The following is a 25,176-nucleotide window of genomic DNA, read 5'->3' as shown; positions in this document are numbered from 1 at the left end:
GCACATGTTACCAAATTCTTCCAAGCTACACAGCAAGTGGATTGGACTGTGAAAGACCAACCCAAATGGTGTTTGCATTTTGACAAATTTGTAGGGCAGTACAATATCTCAGAGAGGAGGTCAGGTCTCCTGCATTCACTAAAGCTGCCCAATTTCCCTGCTTTTCAAGTTTGATTGAAATATCTGTTGGCTATGTACATTCTTAAACAGCAAGGCTTTTTGCCTGTTAGTGAATTTCTCTGCTTTTTAATCCAGGAGGTATGAAATGGGATCCTGTGCAAGTTTGCTGAGAATAGATTGGTCATTTCCATGTTTACTGAGTTCAGTGGGATTTATGCTCAGGATGGGTAAAAATGACCATGTGGAGGGAGGCCTGCACTTGGCAGGGGAGGAGGAAGAAGGAAGAGGGGAAGAGAGGAAGAGGGGAGGAGGAAGGGAGAGGAGAGGGAAAGGACAGGAAAAGCAGGTCTGATCATTTGCATGCTTATTGAGTTCAGTGGGATTTACTTCCGTGCAGTCATGGCTAGGAAAAACTGACCATGGGAGAGGAGGAGGGGGAAGGAAGAGGAGAGAGAAGGAGGAAGGGGAGAGAGGGGAGCAGAATAATGGGGAGAGGGAAGGAGTATATTGGAAGGGGAGGGGAAGGGAGGGGTGAAGGAAGGAGGAGGGAAGAAGCAAGAGGAAGGAGGAGAGGAGGGCATGTTTGATCATTTGCATGCTTTTTGAGTTCAGTGGGATTTACACCTGTGCAATCATGCTTGGAAATGGAAATGGACTGCCTTCAAGTCGATCCCAATTTATGGTGACCCTATGAATAGAGTTTTAATGGTAAGTGGTATTCAGAGGTGGTTTACCATTGCCTCCTTCTGAGGCTGAGAGGCAGTGACTGGCCCAAGGTCACCCAGTGAGCTTCATGGCTGTGTGGGGATTTGAACTCTGGTCCCCCAGGTCATAGTCCAACACTCTAACCACTACACCACACTGGCTCTCTGCAATCATGCTTAGGATAGGTGAAACTGACTTGGGGGAGGGGCGGGGGAGAGCAGGGAGGGGAGCATCTGTGAGGAATCTGCAGTATTTGAATAGCCAGGAGAAAAAATTCTATATACAAAATAGTTTTACAAATATACCCAGCTTCTCCTAAGCTTTTATCATGTCTGCTAATATGTTAATTATGTCTTCACAACAACCAATGTTCCCAATCCTGAAAAGTTGAAACAAATGAGTTTTGATCATTGGCTATCAGTAAACACCTAGACCCAGATTAATCATGAGATTTAGGGTAGGGTATTGTCAAACCTCCCTACAAATACAGATTTATTCAGAGAACTCAGCTGATTTTCCAAAAAAATTCTGGAGGGCCAAACAAGACATAGAAATGCCCAGTCGTACAGGAATAGGGGGTGGAGGGTCCAATTAAAAAAGCAAAATGAGTGAGTGGGGAGAGGATCAAAACCCTGCCCACTGTGGCTTGCCTCTCTCCAGGCACTTTCCTTCCTGCTAGAGTTCTAATACGAGAAGTAATCCAGGCTGAGAGAAAAGTGGGGCAGAGAGAGAGCTGCAGGAAGGCAAGCCAATAGGGGCAGAGAATTCAGTACCTTCCACTGAAGTGCTTCTTTTTCTTTTAAATCTACTGGATAGCCTTGGGCAAGTCACATGTTCTTGTCCTTGTATTCTTTTGCTACAAATGGACCAATGACTTATTTCACACGGGTGTTAAAACAAATGAGAAAAGAGAGGATGCAAACATCACTAAAGAGAGGCAGGGCAGGAAATGCAAGTTGCTTGCATTTCTTTCTCTGTGTTACCTGAAATTAAATTGGCAGTTCATCCTCCAGGGAGATCTGGATTCCAATCCTTGTTCATTCCTTTGGAATTCCCTCCCCTTAAATATTAGACAGGCACCATCTCTGTTATCTTTTCAGTGCCTACTGAAGACCTTCCTCTTTCAACAAGCCTTTTAAGTAGAGACCTTATTCTAGTCTGTGTTTGTGTTGGAATTGCTTTTAGAGAAGTTTTTAAAGCTTTTTTTAAAAGATGTTTTGTTCTAATGTGTTTTTAAAAGATGCTTTGTTTTAATATATTTTAAAGTCTGTTTTGATAATGTTTTAGACTATTTTAATGTTTTGTTTGCCACCCTCGGCTGCTACTGGGAGGAAGGGCAGGATATAAAACAAACGAACAAATATTAAAGCACAGTGGACGGCCTTAGGCAAGTTACAAGTCCCTCAGCTGAAACTATCTAGCAAGGCAGTTGTGCAAATAACATGGGATAGCACCATGTTCACTCCTTATTAAGATTAAAAATCTGTTTTTGTAACTGTGGATTCCCAGAATTACCAGTATTTCCCCATGAAAGGCTTGATATTCCCTTTGGCATATATGGGTTGTGACTATTTCTCACTGAGGCAGTAAACTGTCTCTAGGCTGTGCCGGTTCTGACTGCAGCTGGGAGCTCACATGCTTTAAGCCTCTTCTATATATGTTACCTGCACACAGAAAATTAGCATGTCAGGGAGAAAGCTAATTTAGAATCTTTCTCCATTATATCTGAGATATATGAAGAGGGAATTTCTGTATAGAAACAGAGATCAGACTAGCAATACCTCTGAAGTGGCACAGGTTACATACACACCATATATTTCTAGCACATTATTCCCCACAAAGAATTGTTAATGGTGCTGGAAATTGTAGCTTGGGGAGGGATAAACTACTATTCCCAGAATTCTTTGGGGGAAGTCTAAAGAAAACCCTTTGGGCATCAGTCAGCTTACCCTGCCATTGTCTACAGTCATGCTGCGTATGCTCAGTGCTGGCGACCTTGGATGGACTGGAGTCGAGGCATTGCTTCCATTTGCAGCACCAGTTGCCCTTTTCAGACTACCAGGCATGTCCTCCAAATCATTATTGTCAACTGAAAAGGTGCTCCCTCTAAGGAAACAGTATAAAAATCTATCATTTTAGAGCAGCTAATATTGCATGGGAAAGATACACTACTTAGTAACACATCAAAGAAGATGATCCACCATTAGCTTCAGATCTTCCAAAAAACCTCTGAAATGGATCGTGCACTCAGAGGCAAGAATTTAAGTAACTTCAAGGCACTGAGGTTGCAAAAGGCAATGTCAGCTTACCACCCCCTGAGCTTCATCCCCCATAGCTCCTAGCATATCTAGCTATGCCTCTTAGCCATTAAAAAGAACAAACCCACTGAAGTTGCAAGCCCAGCCATGTAATGTTACCCCCACATTCTGAATTCAACATCCTTTCCCTTTCTTAAACAGCTAGTCAAAGTATTCTTCTAGACAGTATTTTTCCCCCCAGAGAAACATTCCAGGACCAATTAAGCATCTAAACTTGTAGTTTATAAAAGAGTAACTGCTTTCAGACTTCCCAAAATTGGCTCAGAGCAGCTCTAAGTTTAACAAGGAAGTGCAATGGTATTCCAATTATTTAGTTAAATATTGGAACACACATGCTCTGCCCTTCTGGAGGGAAATGTTCCTGTTTCTCTGCCGCTATGCTTGTTTCTCTTCAGCTTCTCCCTACCAACATTTTATTCCCATTTTTGCAAAAGTATTTCAATTAGTTGAACTAACCCATAATCCCAAGATCCCCAAGAACCCAAGATCTGTATTGCAAGCCTGGCAACCTGGAAATCACAAGATGGAATAATGCTTTTACCTGCAACTGTTTTGAGTATCTTTTAACTGTTAACTATTTTTAGAAAGTTTTTATATTCAGAATGCTTGTTGTTAAAATGTTTTTTAACATTTAATGTTGTTGCTGCCCTGGGCTCCTTCGGGAGGAAGGGCGGGACATTTATTTATTTATTTATATATATACATATATATATAAAATCCATAGGCAGAGGGGAAAGAAGCGTAAGTGGGCTCTTGCCATCTGTTCCCTTCTTCAAGTTAACGTATGAACACATTTTACCAGCCAACTTCCAAAATATTTAACAAACAAGTGTCTGACCATACCCAAGCTACCAATCCTGCAACTTCTGGCTACCCATGTAGAGAAAAACATGAATGTGGCCCTCAAATTAAACACAAAACCACAATGATAAAATAACCAATATCCCAGCATTGCCCCCCTGTCTCACTTTACTAATGGTTGAATGTCAACAGGGGAACCCAATTTTGAGCATTAAGGACCTAACTATACATATATAATAACTGCCCTAAGGACAAACAGCTTCAGTAGAAAGCTATTTGGAGAAGACACCAGGGACAGAGGCGCGTGACCTTTTGCCCCCATCAGCTGCTTCTACATCTCAAATTACCCTTCAGCCATACCCCTTTCTCCACTCCCCAGGTTCCAGACACACGGCTGTGAGGGAAAACCTGCATTGAAACCCAACAAAGGGAAGACTGACCTCAATGGGCAAAGGTGGATATGGAGTTGAGAGGAGGGCCACAGAAGAAGTGTTAAGCATCCCGGTTCTTCCCCCTCCATTGCTTCCCCACTCCAAAGTCATTATTGCTTGGGAAAAAGCAGCTGTGTATAACTTGTTTTTAACACACACACACACACACACACACAGTTACACCCTTACGGCCACTTACGCTGCATTCACATCATACTTTTAAAGTGCTATTATTCTGCTTTCAATAGTCACGGCTTCTGCCAAAGAATCCCGGGAAGTGTAGGTTGTTAAGGGTGCTGAGAATTGTAAGGAGACTCCTGTTCCCCTCACAGAGCTACAATTCTCCAAGTTCCCTGGGAAGAGGGATTGACTGTTAAACTGCTCTGAGAATTGCAGCACTGTGAGGGGAATATTGGTCTCTTAACAACTCTCAGCACCTTTATTAAACTACATTTCCCAGAATTCTTTGGGGGAAGCCATGACTGCTTAAAGCAGAATATCATCACTCTAAAGGTATGATGTGACTGTGGCCTCAGCTACTGTTGATGAACAGGTTTTCAGTGGAACATGCCCCACTGTGAAGCAGTCTGGCCTGTGGGCCACATGGTGTGGCATGATTGTTCTGACATTGTTTGCAGAATCCTCCAGGGAAAATTGCCATTCCAAAGACATCTGAGATTTCACTGTACTGTTCAGCTGTTCCAAATACCTCCATCTGTCTGCCCTTTCCTCACGAGGAGCAATGTTCCAATTTGCCTAATTTATCTTGAGCTAATGATTCCCATCCTGAACTGTCTTTCAATACCTGCCCAATTTGAATTTCCTGAGACAATTTTGCCTACTATACTTTCATTCAACAATACTAACCTGTGTAGAAGATTTGAGAATGCCAATCACTTTAATATTCAGCAGTGGGACTTTTAAAGTTGGCACTGATATAGTAATTTCATTCTCATTTGCCAGGAAATTTAATAAAAAGTCATAACATTTTTAAAAAAATATGAACTGACATTTTCACTTAAAACAGAACACTAAGCAAGCTTTTTGGGTTTTTTGGCAATTCCATTCATACTAGAATTGGTACCCAAATTACACCTTTGCTTGGTTGATCCTGTCATATCATGCTCTGATTAACTGCTGTGAACATCTTTTATTTTTACTATAATTAAGACTTAGGGAAATAGTGAAATGGAGAAGCCCTGGGCTCCTGCTGGAAGGAAGGGCTGGGTATAAATAAAATAATAAATAAATAAATAAATAAATGAATTATTGTTGATGATGACAGCTTGTATCCTCTATAGTGCAGTGTTTCTCAGCATTGGGTCCCCAGAAGTTATTGTATAAAAACTCTCATCATTCCTGACCATTGGCTCAGCTGGCTGTCTTAATAGACATGCACAGAATTGTGACATGACATAGTTCTCTGTGTGTGTGCACGCGCACATGTCTGTATTTCTTTAGGTACTGAGGGGTTGCTTCTGCTACTGGTGGACCACAGAGTCATGACATTAAGCCAGTGTTAGCCCTGGCATAGCATCCATCTGGTGTAGCAGGACCACAGGAATGCCTTGCCTGATTGTATTGGGTTTCACTTTTTAAAAGTGCGTTTCAAATAAATTTAGATAGGGGAATGTTCTATTTTTTGTCATTAGCCACCCCACACACACACCTGCATCATCATGTCCTTCAGTAACATACTGATATGCAACACTACATGATACACAGCGTGTTGTATCCAAAGGGCTGTTTGCACGAGTAGAAGACTTTTTTGCTAATGCAAAGGTGGCCTCATTTTCTGCAGATCCCCCATCCGTATCCCTCAGAGTTCTGGAGTCTCTGACCCTCAGGTCTGTGCTTTGGATGGTAGGGGGCACCAGACCAGAGGAGGGACAACACCAGTCCTATTCTATGGTAGGAACAGATTTTTGGGTCCAAACCTCTGGGTCTGTAATTAAAATACAGGATTTAGAGGATTAGATTTTTCTAGGTAGACTGTTTTGTATTGAGAACAAAATAGTTCTAGACACAAGTTCCACAAGATTCAAGTTTCACAGATAAAAAGAAATAAGCCTAAACTCAGTAGCAGTTGGTGGGGCACTCACCTATCCTCCCATCACCCACGTTGCCATGTTGCTACCAGGAGATAGAGAGGGGTGTTGGGGTGGTCAGTGCAGTGCAAACACACCAGCTGAGCTAATCTAGTGCCGACATTGCTGTCACTCCCTCCTCCCCCTGTACCTTCTGGTAAGCAGCAGCAACACAGGCAAGCAGAGATCAGGGGAGTGCCACTGTCCTCCTGACCACCACTATCTAAACAACTATGTGTATATCTACGGTTACTGAAAGGACATATAAAAATGACCATTTCACTCTGACTGTTTCACACACACACACACACAAGAGAGAGAGAGAGACAACACACATTCTACAACCATCTTCCACTCAGTTGCAATCCTCCATTACTAGTTATTGTCATAGAAATTTGTATATGCAGAGATTGTCAGCGGTCTGAGATGCATGTGTGCCAGCGTGTGTATTTACCTAAGTATCAGGCCTTTACCCTGAATTTAGGTCACTGAGACTTAAGACTTAGTAAAATAAGAAAAGCTATTTTATTTCAGAAATACATAGTAGATAGGAAAGGCATACCAAGTTCTAACTAACTAAGTTGGAGGCGCAATGCCCAGATGTGGGTATTGCCCTCATGGCTCAAGAGAGTGCGTTAAGACAAAGATGTCTCCTCTCTCCTCAGACAGTCGAAGAAGAGAACAAAGGAAGGAGGGGCAGGTCAGCTTCCCTGAGCATATCAGTCTACAATGGAAGGAAGTTAGGCAGAGAACAGCACAGGTAAAGGCAGGCAAGCCTAGCTAGCTGGAGGACCCTAATTCCATCTCCCTTCTGGAATACAAACAAAAGAACCCAAACAGGAGTTGCTCTTGCCCCACTTCCAATAGTTATGAATTATGAATGCAAATATTTATTGGAATTCACTATAAAATTATCAGGATTAAGCATTATGTGCAGATTGGAGTGCTGCATGCTTGAAAGAGAATTTCAAACATTCTCATATGCTAGGACTACCTGTGGCATTGTCTGGAGGCTAGCTGGAAAGTGTAGTTTGCTTTATACTCATCCCTAAGGGCAGATCCACTCTAAAGTAGACACTTGAAATTGTACAATTGATGCATCAAGTACACTAGGGCTTCCTGCAGCAAACAAAATGTAGATAACACATATGCCCAAGTTCAAGCATCTGAGTATCCTGGTTAAATTGGAGATCTCAGACATTTATCTGTGGGTGTGTAAAGATGCATACAAATTGACCATGCTTGCATGCTTATACCAGTACCCAATGTCCATGCACCATCTGTGCTTGCCATGCTACCATGAGTCGCTGCTAACTTGCCTCCGGGTGTGGGGCAAACTTGAAATCTGGGCACACCTTGTTGTACAAAATTACAAGAAAAATGTGTGCATATAGAAATGGACATCAGAGAAGTTTAAGTCAGAATGATTTCAACAAAAAGGCAGAATGAAGGGTTTCAACCTTTGCATCAGTTTCTGAAACCAGTGGAAAATTAAGATCAACTGTACAAAGGTGGTACCATTTCTCTTACCCATCAGCACTGTGCATGCTCTGGACATCTGCATCTGAGCTGATGCTTCTTCCTTCTTCTGCTTTCACACTTGCAATTTCTCCTTTAGTGCCTGTCTTGAAAACCTTCCCACTGAACAGAGATTTAAAGAACAGGGAGGTAACAGTCACAATATAGAACCTAGTTACCTATTTAACATGTTTCTTTTGTTGGTATTCATGAGAAGTGATTTATACACCATGGCATATTTTCATGGAAGTTTGTCCTCATATGCTTTACAAGTTTTAATCAAAATTCAAAAATAATGAATTCAGGTATTATGACAAAGGTGTGTGTTAATGAAAGAATGTGTCTAAGCTGCAGTGCTGTGTGCCTTCTCTACAACTATTGAGATAACATGAAGGGTAAATCATTTTTTCTAAAGGGACAACTTCAAAAAGTATTGCACCGTCTGTTATTTGCACTCTCTTGTGTTTGGTCCTTATTCCTGATGGCAGAACCTCGGGCATTTGTGTGCTTGAACTGCACAAAACCAAGTAGCAGACAGCAGCAATTACCCTGTTTCTTGCATTACATTTTGGCTTTGTGAAGTGACTGTATGGAGACTTCCCAGGAGGATTCCTACGCCCGTGCAGCCTCTGAGACGACCTCCGTCTTGGATGAAACTTATCCAGTTTTAAATTCAGTCAGAAGGGTCTTTTCTGACTGGGGATAATTTCTTCCGGATAAGGAAGAAATGTGAGATCCACCACATAGTTTTGTTTTGATTGTTGGAGTCTGGAATTCGTCAGAATTGTCTGTCTTCCAGCAGTTCAGACAGAGCGTGGATTTTATGCTAGCTCAGCTGGATAAGTGACCCGTTGTTTTTTTTAACGGACTAACAGGCAAACATCCATCCTCCTGTCTACATTTATCATTTTCTGATCTATACAGCTAAAGAGATTTGTCAAAGTAACGGCAATTAAGATAACCTAGGTGAGGTAAGACTTTCCTTTTTTATTTACGGAACTAAGGGGGAAGGAAATATAAATAGCTTATCTTTTTTTTTATTGCAAAAAGCTGACATGGAAAATTGCATTTTAAAGATTACAACGAATGAGAGATTTCTGATTGGAAGAGTTAAGAAATCTTTTTGATTTATAAGATTTTTGTGTAATATATGTAAGGGACTATTTTTCCTGATCTACTTTTTTTTTTGACGAATCTGCTCATTCTCTCTGCTACTAGTTGTTTGGACGCTGTGAACTAAAAGCTGTTTTTGCACTTTGGGGCATTTTAGAGATAAGGCTGTCTAGCGTGTGACGTTAGTTGGTTGGAAAGATTAACTCCTTTGTAACTGGATAAAGAAATAAACTGCTCTTTGCTTGGGACATTGAAAATTGAAGGAGTTTTGTTCTTTTGGTTTTAAGAATGACAATTAAGAAGATCATGGATGTACAAGAAGGGACTCTATTTCTAGACATGCTTCAGAAAATAATGAATGGGTTTAACTCAATAAAACAAGAACTGAGAAATAATAGACAAGTGTGGAGAATTGAATTTCACGAAATGAGACAGGAGCTGAAAGAAACTCAGGATTCTATGAGAAAGGAGAATAAAGATAGATCTGGAAAACAAAAAAAGGATGAAAGAGAAATTAAAGGCAAGGTTCAATCTATGGAGATTGGCTTAAATATGAACATGAAAAAAGATTTGGATTTCCTGGCTGTGACGGATCCTGGAGATAAATATTACAGTTTGGAATGCAGCGCTGTCCCTGAAGGAATTGAAGAGATTGGAGATAAAGATATTATCAGTTCAAAAAAATTCCTGGACTGGAAGGATTTGATGGAACTCGAAATGGAGAAAGATAACAGAATTAATCCCTGTTTTGTGTCAATGGAAAAACCCTCAAGAGATGTACTAGTGTATCATGTGGAAAAGAGGAGCAGAGATGTGGCTTTGCAACAATACTTCAGTGTTACGTTTGGATTTGATGGTAAGAAAATATCTGTGATGGAGGAAATTCCTATCAGACTTTTATTATATGACTATGACAGCAAGATTTTTGGGTGCGTAAAGATGGAAGATGGAAGATGGACCCAATATGGATAATGACAGAAGAGCGATTTGAAATTACTGGACTTAGTAGATTTGATGAGTTGGATTAATTGACATGTTTATTTAGAAAAAAAAAATTGATTGACATATATCTCAAGGTTTGGAAACTTCTCTTTGACTTTTTGTGGAAGATTAAAATGATATGATGTTAATGAGATTTGAAACCAACTAAGATAACTGTTGGAGGAAGGTGATTTTATAATCTATTAAGAGATAGGTCTGTTATATATTATAGATTTACAGTTGAATTATAGTGATTTGAAATTACTGGATTTAGTAGATTTGATGAGTTGGATTAATTGGTATGTTTATTTAGAAGAAAAAATTGATTGACATATCTCAAGAATTGGAAACTTCTCTTTGACTTTTTGTGGAATATTAAAATGATATGATGTTAATGAGATTTGAAACCAACTAAGATAACCGCTGGAGGAAGGTGATTTTATAATCTATTAAGATATAGGTTTGTTATATATTATAGATTTATAGCTGAACTATGACAAATCGGAAGTCAATATTTTTATATATATGTATTTTTTTCTTTTTGTATTGTATTAGTTATTGATTTGTGTTGTTTTTTTTGTATTATTTTGGTTTTGAAAATTAGAATAAAAATTAATTGAAAAAAAAAGAGAAGTGACTGTATGGATTCCAATTCATCCATAAAAATGTTTAATTACCAGCCCTCTCAAATATTTTCTAGGGCTTTTTAATTTTCTCGCAATAAACATTCTTCATGCTGCAATAAGTATAACAGCCATGAACAACCAGCATTTACAACACCTGTCTTCTGTATCATTGCTCCATTTTGTTGCACACATCACTAAGCAGGAACAAAAAAGAAGGCAAGTGGACACAGAGTTGTCAGTAGGACATCACTGGAACTTAAATATTTTAAGAAGAGCTCTGCTAGATCAGACTAAGGACCTATGTAGTTCAGCATCCTGTTTCCCACAGCGACCAACCAAATCCCCCCAGGAAACCAAGAAGCAGGACACAAGGGCAATAGCACTCTCCTGTTGTTGCTTCCTAGCAACCAGTATGCAGAGGTATGCTGACGCTGAACTTACAGGTGGCATACAACCATCATGATCAGTAGCCACCAATAGTCTTATCCTCCATGAATTTGTCTAAGTCTCTTTTAAAGCCATCTAAGCTACAGGCTGTCACCGTAGCTCCAGGCAGTGAATTCCACAAACTGATCGTGCACTGTATAAAGAAGTACTTCCTTTGGATGGTCCTGAATTTCCTGCCAATCAGTTTAATTGAATAACCCCGTGTTCTAGTATTATGAAAGAGAGAGAAAACAACTCCTTTTTAAAAAGTTTAATGTTAATGAAACATAGCAAAGAAACACCTGATTTCACTAATCTTGTGGTGCAAGTCCACAAGATAGAATAAATATTTTGTTTGTATGCCAAGACATTTACATAAGGAAGCCATGGAGAATACACAAAAGTGAGCCCCGATATGCCATTTCTGAACTCCTTCTCAAAGTAGAAACCAATTATGAATCACACATCCTTTAAATGTTCCCTTAAATGTTCCAAATATAAGTGAAGCAGACTAGAAATCCTTACTGAAAGAAAAAAGTCTAATATTAATTACCTTTTGCTCCATTATAAATATTACAGCTATGTTTTGTACAAAACATCAGTCATAATTAGCGGTTTACTTCCTATCTTGGAAGTTTGGATGCAAATAGCAGAACACTCTGGAGTCTCTCTAACATAAATCCACTGCAGCATTCAGATGATAAAAGAATGTCTCACCCTATTTTCCTGGGACCACTGAAGACTGACTTTGCTCCACTTGAAAAGGAAGCTAGCATATCTTGCTTTGATGTCTCCTCTGAGCTCTTTGGAGACTTATCTTTGGGTTTTCCTCCTTCTGTACCTTCAGTGGAAGAATCTTAAAAAGAAAAAAAACACTTTGAAAAATAATAAAAGGGATTAAAAACAAGTTTCCCAGTTAGTTCATGGCTTAACAAGAAATTTCAATCAATTGACCCATGTTCAGCACCCACACACTTAGCCATGCTTGTCATGAACTGGTTCCGGCTCAGGCCCAGGGCTCAATGCCCAAGCCCAGGGCAACTGATCCTGGCAAGGCACAAACCCGTGCCTCCCCTTACTAGGAGTATGTAAACCAACAACAATCCTGTAAGGTAGGTGCCACCACACCTTAATCTGGTCACCCACTATGGGCCAAAAGGAAACCCAAAGTGCCAGATATAGACCTGCCAAGGATTCCAACAGACAAGAGCTAAGCTACACCTCGTCTTGGAGCCTTAGGCAAAGTATCCAGATATATGACAGTCCATGGTTAAATGGCCAAGGTGCTGGATTCAGAGCCAAATCCCCTCCTGCAATGAACATACACTGGTAAATAAGAAGTAGCTTTATTAAATAAAATGTAAGCGCAGAATTACAGCAGCAAAATGGTTCCTTAAAACCCACACCACTGAAGGCTACAGTCACAAAACAAAATAACAAAACTGCCTAACCTACTCTATACTTACAAAGTGGTAAACAGCAAAATAGCTTCATCGATCCACATCTCCCCAGAGATGTATAGCCTGGATAGCGGATAGAAGATGGAACCCCACCTAGGTAGCATCAGCAACCATAGGGAACAGTGGGGAACAAAGACCTTAGGTCTGAATCCTATGCTTATGGGAAAATGCCCAGCAACAGCCAGGAATTAATTAGCCAAACAGATGATGAAATGCTTTTGGAGTTTTTGTGCCTAATGGTCATGTACTCCCCAACCTTTCCAGGCCAGGTGGCCTTGAACACCAGTCTCCATGGATAAGCAGGTTTCTTGCTTGCAGCCTAATTAACTAGCTTCAGCTGTGAGAACTGCAAAGTCATGCCTCTCAGAGACCCCCATCTCAGACAAGATGTCTTCCCCCAGAATTCTTTGCTTCAGAGCCATTTTAGAAATCAGGCGTTCTTGACAATGCTGGGCCCCTAAGTACATGAGAATCCCCAACTGAAGAATGTAAGTGCAGCTAGATAAGACCAAAGGCCCATTAGTCCAGCATTCTGTTCTCACTATAGCCCGTTAAATCCCCTGTTGTCCAATGGTCCAACTGCTTCCTTAGCTTCTAATGTATCCTCTCATTTAAATCTTCCCCACCAGCGGTGATAGAAATGCTGTCTAAGTGTCTGGAGTTGGTGAGGGATTGGATGAGCAGGAGTAAACTCAGACTGAATCCTGATAAAACTGAGGTTCTGTTGGTGGGTGACAAGGAGAAATTGGGGATTACTAATTTGATGCTCAACGGGGTACTACTGCCCCTAAGAGATCAAGTCTGGAGTTTGGGTGTCATTCTTGACTCCCAGCTATCTATGGAGGTGCAGGTAGCGGCTGTCAGTCGGGCGGCGCTTTATCAAGTACATCTCGTCTGAAGGATACTCCCTTACCTCCTGAGCCACTTGCTTCCCAAAGTAGTACATGCTCTGGTCTTATCCCGGCTGGATTATTGTAATGCCTTATATGTTGGTCTTCCCTGGTTCGTAAGCTGCAACTAGTGCAGAATGCGGCGGCTCGCCTGATAAAGGCAGAGCTTGGAAAAGTTACTTTTTTTGAACTACAACTCCCATCAGCCCAACCCAGTGGCCATGCTGGCTGGGGCTGATGGGAGTTGTAGTTCAAAAAAAGTAACTTTTCCAAGCTCTGGATAAAGGGCAGTCACCGCCGTGACCATATCACCCCAGTCCTTAAGGAATTGCACTGGCTACCTGTGGTTGCGAGGGCCAAATTTAAGATCCTGGCTTTAACTTATAAGGCTCTTCATGAGGCCGGCCCACTCTATTTAAAGAGTCGCCTTCACTCGCTCCAGGGGCGCCGGCTTACAAGATCGTCCTTGAATGGCTCACTTCTTATAGCTCCAGTAAAAGAAGCGAGGTTGGTGAGGACAAAGTCTAGAGCCTTTTCTATCGTGGCTCCTACGCTTTGGAATTTGTTGCCAACTGATCTCCATCAGGCCCCCTCCCTGTTATGCTTTCAGTGGACCTTGAAGACCTGGCTCTTTACCCAGGCGTGGGAAGGGAATTAGGCTGGCAGATTGCAGTTCTTGGGGGGTTAGATTCAAATTTAGACTGGCAGATTGCAGATCTTGGGGGGTTTAAATGTTTAAGCTTTGAATTTTTAATTTCTAATTTTTAGGATTCTGATTATGTTTATATGGGATGTACTTGTGTTTGGTTGTAGGTCGCCCAGAGTGGCAGATTAACCTCTGCCAGATGGGCATCTAACAAATCTCATAAATAAATAAATACATATTTTTTTATTGTTGGTCTTCAAGTTCTCAGCTTATGCTCCTCAATTTTTATTTTTAATTTTTTGTATTCCTTATTGTTTGCTTGCATTTCTTTTGCCAAGGTTTGCATTCCTTTCCTCCCCCCCTTCATTTGGCCAAGACTTCCTATTTTCTGAAGGAAACCATATTGCCTTTAATAGGTTCCTTGATTTGCTGGCATCCTCTTGACTCTGATGGTACTTTTCATGATCTGCAGTATATATTCTAGCTGAGCTAGTACTATTGATGTTTTAAACAATCCCCAAGCACTCTGGAGAAATTTGACCATCTTCATTTTTCCTTTAAATATCCTTTTTATCAATATCCTTCATTTTGGGGAAAATTCCTCTTTTAAAGTCAAATGTGATCAGTTCAACAACACTTATATATTAAATATACAAAATTCCACTTATATACCCCAAATTCTGTGCACAATTTAAGTCCAGGGTCACTGCCTCTCTGGCCCAATTGTTCTAGGGCACAGTCATTTAGGGTATCCAGCCACCACTGCACTTATTTTATTACTTAAAATATTTATCCCACCTTTGTGCTTCTAAAAAAATGCCCAAGGCAGCTAACATGAATAAATAATGAGAGGGGAGATAGAACACAAGGGCAAAAGAACACAAACAGGAGCAGCAGATTAAGACACACACACAAGAATCAGGCACTTAAAAAAAATAAATCAACATTCATCATAGAATCATAGAGCTAGAAAGGATATCGAAGATCATCTACTCCAAACCTTGCTGTTGTAAGAAAGAACAGTACTACTGCATCTCTGATAGATGGTAGGTCATCCTACCAGGAAAATTCAATATACCCATTCCCAAGATGTTATACATTCAACAAAACAAAAAAAGATAATTATCACCACATAGCTTAACAACAACAAAATACCCTGAAACAACTGCGTTTTCTATAGAAGAAAAGTATTAGAATAAAACAGAACTGAAACTTTAGTGTGTATATTACATACGTAGGAGGGCTACCACCTTGCATTATGGTAAACCTATACTGTATTATGATTTATTTATTTATTTATTTATTTAATTGCATTTCTAAACCGCCCTATAGCTAACAGCTCCCAGGGCGGTGTACAACACGATAAAACCACAATATTTAAAATACAAGCAAGTGTGTATTGCGCATACAATTATAAAACATATTTAAAAACAGAGTAAAAGAAAATAAACATAAGATTAAATTAAAATAAAAAGCTTAAAATGCCTGGGTGAAGAGGTGGGTTTTTACCTGGCGCCGAAAAGATGACAAAGAAGGCACCAGGCGTATCTCATCTGCGAGGGCATTCCATAATTCAGGGGCCACCACCGAAAAGGCCCTAGATCTTGTTACTGTTCTCCGGGCCTCTGTATGAGTTGGGACCCGGAGAAGGGCCTTAGACGTTGAGCGGAGTGAACGGGTAGGAACATAGCGAGAGAGGCGTTTTATCAGATATTGCGGTCCAGTGCCGTTAAGGGCTTTATAGGTAAGGACCAACACTTTGAATCTGGCCCGGAAACGTATTGGAAGCCAGTGCAGTTGGGCCAGAATAGGTGTTATGTGGTCGAATTTCTTCGTCCCAGTAAGAACTCTGGCCGCAGCATTCTGCACTAGCTGAAGTTTCCGAATCGTTTTCAAAGGTAACCCTACGTAGAGAGCATTACAGTAATCCAATCTAGAGGTTACCAGAGCGTGAATAACTGAGGCTAGGTTCTCCCTGTCCAGATAGGGTCGTAGTTGGGCTACCAGCCGAAGCTGGTAGAACGCATTTCGTGCCACCGAGGCTACTTGGGCCTCGAGTGACAGAAGCGGATCTAATAAGATCCCCAAACCTGTTCCTTTAGGGGGAGTGTAACCCCATCTAGGGCAGGTCGGACATCAACCATCTGAGCAGAGCCCCCCCCGACCAACAGCATCTCAGTCTTGTCAGGATTGAGTCTCAGTTTGTTAGCTCTCATCCAGTCCATTATCGCGGCCAGGCAGCGGTTCAGTACAGCAACAGCCTCACCTGAAGAAGATGAGAAGGAGAAATAGAGCTGCGTATCATCAGCATATTGCTGGAAACGCACTCCAAAACTCCTGATGACCTCGCCCAGCGGCTTCAAATAGATATTAAAAAGCATGGGGGACAGAACTGAGCCCTGCGGGACCCCATATTGTAGCACCCAAGGACTTGAGTAATGTTCCCCAAGCATCACCTTCTGGAGACGATTTCCAAGATAGGAGCACAGCCACCGCCAAGCAGTGCCTCCAACTCCTAAATCCGCGAGGCGCCCCAGAAGGATACCATGGTCGATGGTATCAAAAGCCGCCGAGAGATCGAGGAGAATCAACAGAGTTACACTCCCTCTGTCTTTCTCCCGACAGAGGTCATCATACAGGGCGACCAAGGCTGTTTCTGTACCAAACCCCGGCCGAAAGCCGGATTGAAATGGATCCAGATAATCAGTTTCATCCAAAAGGGCCTGGAGTTGGCGAGCGACCACGCGCTCTAGAACCTTGCCCAGAAATGGAACATTTGCTACCGTATGCATGTATGATGCATTGTATCATTCATAATGTATGTCTACAGAATTAGTTGCTACATTAGGCCTCTATGCCAGCCTTTGCCAACCTGGTGCCCTCCAGCTGGCTACGGGTGGTGAAAGTTGTAGACTAAAACAGTTGGAGGGCACCAGATTGGCAAAGGCTGCTCTATGGCATGATAATCCTTCTTACAGTATTACACATTCAATAAAGACAGTAAAACTGTAAGAACTCTTAGTGTGACTACTATTATGAAAGGGAAGCAATGTTTTCTGCTATAAAGGGAAATGTTCTACATGCATATGGAACCCGTGCTAATAGGCAGGAACAGGAAAACCCCTGCAAGTATTGAGAATGGTAAGAAGTTTCAAACTTTATTGTAATCTATGGCTTACAATCCTGAGCACAGTTACACACACATCACTGGTTTCAATAGGACTGGATTGTAGCAGATGTAAATATTTTTCAAGTGAGCGCTCTGGGAGTCTTTTTATGCCCAGCGCAGTTAAAGCAAAGTAGGTATCAACCAGACTAATCCATTGGATAAAAGACCAAGGGGTGCCCATTCTAAGAGGAGGAAGTGTATAATAAATACCAAAAATAAGGAGTCAGCATGTGCTAACTCATTATACAGCACTAAGACTATAAAAATCAATTAGGAGAAGAGCTAGGCTTTTCCTTCTGTTATTTTTACCTGGGGCTTTGCGTAGGATAGACCGTCTAACAACATCAGTTCCAAGGAGGGTGGATTGTTTGAAGCGCTTGGCTCTCTCTTCAAAAAACCATTCACCTGTTACTATTCTAAGATGCCTGCATGAAAAAACAAAAACAAAAAATGGTACTCTGATTTAAGTCCATCCACCCAAGAAATCTATGATGCTTTAGAAAACATTAGCAGAAAAAAAGGAACCACATCTACATGATAAGGACCAGCATTTTTACTGAAAATGAGGCACCAATAATTTCACCATTGTTTTGGTTGCAATGATTAACAGTGCAAGGTATATTTAACCTAACATTTAGGTTTGGCCCTTTCAAACACCTGTTAACTATTGGTTACAAAAGAGCCAGGGGAACCAGATATAAGAGCCTCCAAATAATCTTTTTTTAAAAGTTATGAATATTTCCACCCTCTTCCTCACCACAGTCACCAATGTCCACTTGCTTGCCTTCTCTCTCTGGGCTCAATCTGTACAATCTTCCAAAAGGCAAGTGCAACACAAGTAGGAGGTGTTGCCATCTGTAGTCAATGCTTGCATGCTCAGAGAGGACAATGAACAGGCCTGAACAGCCAGGCAGCGGCAGAAGAGGAGGAGGAGCAGCAATGGGCCACTGACGTGCGTGGGACTCATGTGCCCAAGAATGCCAATGCCCAATGCGAATCCTGCCTGGCAGGAAGCATTCTTGTTCAGACCCAGGATGGAATGACATTAGCTACAGACACTACATTATTTGAAAACAAAAGATATACATAACGAAGTTAAAGTCAGAGGTTGAAAACTCAAGGGTGTTGCCAGACCTAGGGAAGGTAGAGCTTACTAACAGGACATACAAACAAGCCCTTTGTTATCCAAATGCACACAATAGAATCCAAGAAGCCATGGTATCCTGAAAGCCTTTCTTACTACATTTTGAATATTTGCATTCCTTTCTTCATTTATTTTTTGGTATTTGAAATGTGGTAAAATGGGAAATATAAATCAATGTTTGTTAAAAAAAAGTTTCAATTTTACCTGGGAGCAACGTTCTGAAATATCTTTTCCCCTTGATAACACATGTTTAAATTAGACACCTGAGTAAAGTTGCTAACAAAGGATCTTATCAGAACTATTAAATCTCCAGGATGTTGATTGTCCTGGGAACCCAGCAGGATTTGCAGTTCAACCATTATACACAAGCAGCCAGCAGATCAGGCGTGCTGATGTTTTATTCCAAGTACGGGACATTTTCAAGTATAATTGCCAACTCTGCACAAGCAAACGCCAAGCAAAGTGTTTTACTAGGCAGTGTCTTACTCTTTTTTCATGACACCTTGGCAGATGCTGACAAGATGGGGTTTTGCTTCAATGTATAAGCACCTTATTCTGAACTACATAAAGCAAAGAAATGCAAACCTTTTGACAAGCAGTCTTCCTTTCCTAACTCCTACACAGCTTTTCAAGGCTCCACTTCAACTGAAAACCTGCTTTTCTTCTCTTTTTGTTCCTCCATGAGAATGAAATCCCATCCAGAATATGTTGAACACCATCACCCTGGACACAAGAACCTGAGAGGCCGTTTGTATCTTCAAGGTATGCTAAGATTCAACACTCTCACTTGAAGCCCAAGCTCTTTGATTCACCAGCTGTAGCTATTAGTGAAAAAAAGATACTCTGGCCATGGAGATCCATGCTCTGATAACTTCCAGATTGGATTACTGCAATGCATTGTATGTGGAACTGATGTAGAAGACAATTCAGAAGCTTTAGTTTATATAGAACGTGACTGCTAGAATTTGACAGGTGTAACCTGGTTTACCCATTTCACTCCAAAAAGCTTAGTTGGCTGCCTACCACTTCCAGACCCAATTCAAGAAACTGTTTCTTACCTTTAATGCCCTAAACAGTTTGGAATGCAAATATATGAAACAGCACATTCTCTTATATATTATCAACCTGCAGAAGGTTGTCTGCTGAGATCCTTCTCTATGTACCTTTTTCATCAGAGGATGAAAGAATTATGAAGATAATTGAAAAGGGAGAGTCACCCCAATTATGTAATTACGCCACTTCTTGGTAGTTACATCCAAATTATGGAATGCCCTCTTCTAAGAAGTTCACCTAGCACCAACACTACTGCTATTTAAATACAAGACTATTTACCTAGGAATTTCAATTTTACTGATTTAATTGAGCAAGTTTTAGTCTGTTTTTATCTTTGTTTGATTTATGTTGCATACCATCTGAAATCTGCTATGATGAATTCCACCACATTTTTTTTTTAAAAAAAGGATGTAGCAACTGTGCACATCTTGCTGCAAAATTAACAAGTGCTGTGCAAATATTTAGCACACTGAATTAATGGCTAACTTCTGCACTCATGATATTCACATGTACGCCTTCTGCATTCATACTAAATAAAGTTTAGCTGGATCAAACAAGGGCCTGAACTGCTATATAAAATGGACTGGATGACTGGACCCCTCACTTTAGATTTCATCCAAGTCATGTTCTTTTGGTGACAGAAAGGCACTACATGGCTAAAGTGAAACCTGAAGAAAAAGAGAGGACACATTCCTGTTGATTTTGTACCAGTACTGGTTAAATTTGTAGCTAGTATCAATTTCTGTATATTTCAGCCAACAGTGAGACAAAAGCATTTTGTTCTTTTTCAAATCCAAAGTGTCTCACTTTCTGGGTTTACACAATTTTGTAATTTAGTGTTTAGAATAAGGAAATTTTGCAAAAATTTATCTAAGGCTACTCTGATATAAAAACATTGCAAGGCCCTATCAAGAAATACCAGAAATATGTATGTATGTATGCATGCACAGTAAAAGGGAAAGGGTTTTTTTTGGTGGCATGATCAACTCAATCCCTCCTCCCCTCCCTTGTTGTTGTTATGTGCCTTCAAGTCGATTATGACATATGGCAACCCTATGAATCAGTGACCTCCAAGAGCATCTGTCATGAATCACCCTGTTCAGATCTTGTAAGTTCATCCAAACTAGAATCTGGGGGTATACGGTATCCTAAATAACTAGCAGTTTTATGGAGGCAGAACCACATAAAATGCCTAGTCCTCCATTCTGCCTCGCTTGTTGATATGAGAACTGGGGTTCATTCCGAGAAACATTAGGCCAACAACTCACGATGAACCATAGAGTAATGAAAAACTCTGTCATCCAAGAAAGAAAATCAATACACTCTTGACAATTATCTCTCAAAATTATTTTTGATCTTTAGGGCAGCACTGGTGAAGGAGTATCTCTTCCGCAGTGCTGTATGGGGAACAAAAACAAAGCCTCTTTTTACCTTTGAAAACGGCCCCCTTCTCCCTCAGGTGCCATTACTACAAGGACTTAGAGAGGAAACAGAAAAGAGCACTTCCTAAGCCTCTTTGAGATCCTTTAATAATGGCAATGCACAAAGAGGCCTTTTTGCAAAGGTGACATCACTACCTGTGCCTGCTTACGAGATCTGCGGAGAGGTTGAAGCCTCCCTGCTCTCATGGGTGTGATAGTGTTGCTCAACAGCACCACATGCTGGAGGTTTTTTCTTAATTGTACGGAGGCTTTGGGGGTCAGAAGTTGATGGGGGCCCCAGGCTAGCCACCCCGCTTAAAGAGATTTCCCGCTCATAACAACTTAACATTTCAGAGAGAAAGAAATGTTTGAGCTGCGACAGCTATATATGCTTTCTGAATCATCAATCCTTTTTTAATCTGCTGTCTAAATCCAAATTTATGTCTTGCATACTTATTCAATGTGGCAGGGTTTATTCTCACGTGCAGCTAGACCTGCTAATAGTATATTATGGGACAATTACTTGACTAGTTGGGGAGGGGCAGTGTGCTGGCTGCTGTTGTAATAGGGAAAAAAGGTTAGAATAAACCCTGGAATGTGGCAACTGTCTGATATAATTAGCACTCTCTACCAAACAGAGAGGGGCATTTGACAAAATTAGAAATCAAAGCTTTAATTTGTTTGCAAGCACACAAGCCTCCACCCACATTTTAGGCTGCTTCTTCATAATGATAATAAACAGTTTCGCTAACTGTTTTCTGTTGTTCTAGAAAATTTACCCAACTTGCTATATTTGTAGGGTAAAATCAAATATTGAGGTACTCTAACTTCAGTAATAATGTGAATGCATGTGATATGGAACACCTAGCAGTCATCCGCCCCCAATCGTGTACAAGCAGAAGGTCCAATTAAAAGAACTCAAAGGCACTCAGGTAAATACTTATTACAAGGTTGCCGCCCTACAATCTCTCCCTCTAAGGTGAATCTGGAGTGGGGGAGGAGAGAAGACTGCAGGGAGATTCCAGGCATCCTGTTTCCTCTTTAATTGGATTTTCTGGATTCTATGTCATTGGGACAGATCTGCGACCATCACTCCTATGGTATGCTAACTAGATGTGTGTTTATCACACCTACATTCTGAGTCTCTCAATGAAAAGAGCAGTCGTGGCGGGCATTTATACCTGCAAGATGGTTTGCCCACCATTACCCATTAGGGAAAGGCCGTTGGTTAGTTACAGAGCATCTGCTTTGCACGCAGAAAGTCCCAAGTTCAATCCCTAGAATCTCCTGGTAGGACTGGAAATGTTCCCCATCTGAAACCCTGGGGAGCCACTGCCAGACAGTGTAGACAGTATTGAGCTAGATGGATCAGTGATCTGACTCAGTAGTTTCCCTCTTCAGTGTATTGCTGAGCAAGTGTTGGATATGCTCTAGAACCCACATTCAGTCAGTTCATAGAGCAGCCTTTCCCAACCAGTGTGCCTCCAGATGTTGTTGGACCACAACTCCCATCAGCCTCAGCCAGCACTGCCAATGGCCAGGAAAGATGGGAATTGTGGTCCAACAACATCTGGAGGCACACTGGTTGGGAAAGGCTGTCATAGAGGAACAGGAAAGGCCTAATTTGGTTCCCACAGAAATGGAGCGGGAACTCTATAATATACTGCAGAATCTTAAGCAATGCATTGAGAGTCTGATATTTAGGAACTCCTCAGTAACATAGAAGAAGTAGTGCTAAAGCTAGAAACTACATTTGAAAACCACTGTCATTTAATGCCAGATAGTTTTCAAGAATGAAAAGCTGGTATAGCACAGTGGGGAGGATAGCCTGGCTGGGAGTCCAGAGTCTGTGAGTTCAAATCCCAGCTTGCTTCTCCCGGGTGTCAAGGGCCAGCTAAAGATCACCCCCACAGTGAGTGGCTCAGGGGTTAAGTGCCCTGCCATCTGTGCAGCTGTGGGCAAGCTGCATAGTCCCAAGGAGCCCACTTGCCCTCCAGCTGGCAGTTGTGGACAAGGAAGGGGCTGGCTTGTGCAGCTGTGGCAAGCTGAGCAGGCCCTAGCCAGCTGGGGAGGACTAGCCTCAGAGGAAGGCAATGGTAAACCCCCTCTGAATACTGCTTACCATGAAATCCCTATTCATAGGGTAGCCATAAGTTGGGATCGACTTGAAGGCAGTCCATTTCCATTTCCACTTCAAGAATGATTTTAACGCCAACATATCTTTATACCTTCCACATAAGCTGCTTAACTGCAGCCATATTTAAATAATTGTGCTATATTTCACAATCACTATGCAGCTAACGTTAAAGTACCCTTCACTTTGCTCTTCACCAGCTAAAAAGGAATCCTGTGCCAAAAGTGGGAAAGGATTACAGAAAGATGACTACTTATTTTATATTTTTCACACATGCAAAGTACAATGGGGACCTGTTCCTAATTATAAAAACACTTAACACTTTCTCTTGCATCTTTCTCTGTTCTGTTAGAGGATACCTGGGGATTTTCTTTCATTGCATTTAATTCCCAACCTACATTGCTTAGTAAAGTGCTTTGTAGTATAATTTTGCTGCTGTATGCTCTGAAATTCAGGGAACTTTTTATTCTTGATAGCTGCCTAATAAGCACCTCCATTTATTCAACAGATCCAAGTGATTTGCTCCGAATTTGCTTTAAACTTTTTCATTGTGTTGGGTGGCCATTATGGTCTTCTACAAGAGCTAATTCCCTGTCTGCTATAATGGCCCACAGCAGGGCTTAGGCCGTGATGCCCCCAGAGATTCTAGAGCCCTCAAGGCATCTTCCATGGCAGTATAAGGTACAAAAAGGCATTTTCACACGTCAGGTGTTAAGGCAGCATTAACTAACAATTAAGGCAGCACTAGCAATCTGGTGTAGTGGTTAGAGTATTGGTTTAGGACCTGAGACACCAGGATTCAAATCACTGGCTGACCTTGGTTCAATCACAGTCTCTCAGCCTAACCTACCCCGTGGTTTGTGATGAGGATAAAATAGGGAGGAGGAGAACTATATACACCCCCTTGAGCTCCTTGGAGAAGACATACCAAGATAATAATAAACAACATCTTTAAAATGTTAACGCGCCTCCCTTTATCAAGTATGCATGATATCATCACTGGATAGCAGGGAACTGTAAATGGTAAAATGAGGCATGACATGAACTAAAGCTTCTAAAAGATACACCACCACTACCACCACCACCCTTAGCTGCTAGCTTACAGGGGTAGAAATCTTGCTTGGAGTTCAGAGCAGTAGTGGCCATCAGTGCAGGGCAGTGCTGCTCATCCAGCTTCCCAACACTGTGAGTTGCTACCACATACCGAGTGGGAAAGGGTCAAGGCAGCCAAGAGCTTGGCACGGAGCAGGTGCAGTGGCAGAGCCAATCAGACACTCCCGATGCTACACCTGCACTGCACTAAACTCCCCACTGCCTTGCCCCTGCCCCTCTCAGTAACTAAAAGCTTCCTGGTTGGGAAGCCAGGTGAGCGACGCTGCCCCACCAGCCGCCGTTGATACAGAGTAGTGGTTGGCAGGCTGTGTTACATCTGCGTACAGATAATTGTAGGTGGAGCAGAGATTAGCTACCGCAGGGATTGCCAGACTTCATGCTCGCAGAATCTACTTACTCTATTAATAGAACCCAGAGATCCATAAACTGGAACCTGGTGCGAACAGCATACACTTAGGAATATAGAATTATGAACCCAGGAATTTGTTTTGAGAGCCAGAATTGACAATCCATCAACACAAATATATACCAGGCTTTCTTTATTTCAGCAGTAGTTTAGGGCAGGGTTAGAGTCATTTTGTTGCTACTATTGTTATATAAAAGAGAATCAGAAAGTCTTGCCTATCTACTGCAATTCATTCAGAGATCAACTGGTAGATCCAGATTTACCTTCTGCCCTTCTCATCCACAGAGTTGAGCTAGACTTCTTCCTTACTAAGTCATGAAATTTCCTGATTGGAACTTATCTAAGTCACCAAAAGGGACTGCCAAGGAGATGGAGGTCCGAGTATGCTTTAGCAAAGGCAGCGGAACCTGCCTGTACTTGATGGAGGCCCTTATCTGGGTTACCCTTGACTCCAGAGGTGAACAACATGGAGACCAGCAAGGGGGCTCTCTCAATTGCGACATCCTACCTAGGGAACCTTGCCTAGCACCACTCTCATGTCTTTTTGGCATTAGGTGAAGACCTTTTATTTACACTCAACTGCTGTGATTGTACGCTTTTACTATGTTTTTCTA

General features: G+C 41.5%; 1 protein-coding gene across 5 annotated transcripts in view; it reads right to left on the bottom strand.

The window, feature by feature from the left end:
* The window catches only part of SYTL5 (synaptotagmin like 5), a 120,955-nt gene that overhangs the window by 35,439 nt on the left and 60,340 nt on the right, over positions 1–25,176 (bottom strand). For all 5 annotated transcript variants that reach the window (XR_009762774.1, XM_061627406.1, XM_061627409.1 and 2 more), the window contains exons 4-7: positions 17,601–17,716; positions 11,844–11,982; positions 7,993–8,103; positions 2,775–2,931 (exon numbers count right to left, since the gene is read on the bottom strand). Coding sequence is in view for 4 of the 5 variants with exons in the window: in XM_061627406.1 (XP_061483390.1) it covers positions 2,775–2,931; positions 7,993–8,103; positions 11,844–11,982; positions 17,601–17,716 (523 nt within the window). In the remaining variant the exon portion in view is untranslated. The remainder of the gene's footprint in view (positions 1–2,774; positions 2,932–7,992; positions 8,104–11,843; positions 11,983–17,600; positions 17,717–25,176) is intronic.

The sequence above is a fragment of the Rhineura floridana genome, chromosome 5, assembly GCF_030035675.1.
Source record: "Rhineura floridana isolate rRhiFlo1 chromosome 5, rRhiFlo1.hap2, whole genome shotgun sequence".
In the NCBI taxonomy this organism is placed as follows: domain Eukaryota; kingdom Metazoa; phylum Chordata; class Lepidosauria; order Squamata; family Rhineuridae; genus Rhineura; species Rhineura floridana.
This window is presented reverse-complemented; position numbering and strand designations above follow the sequence as displayed.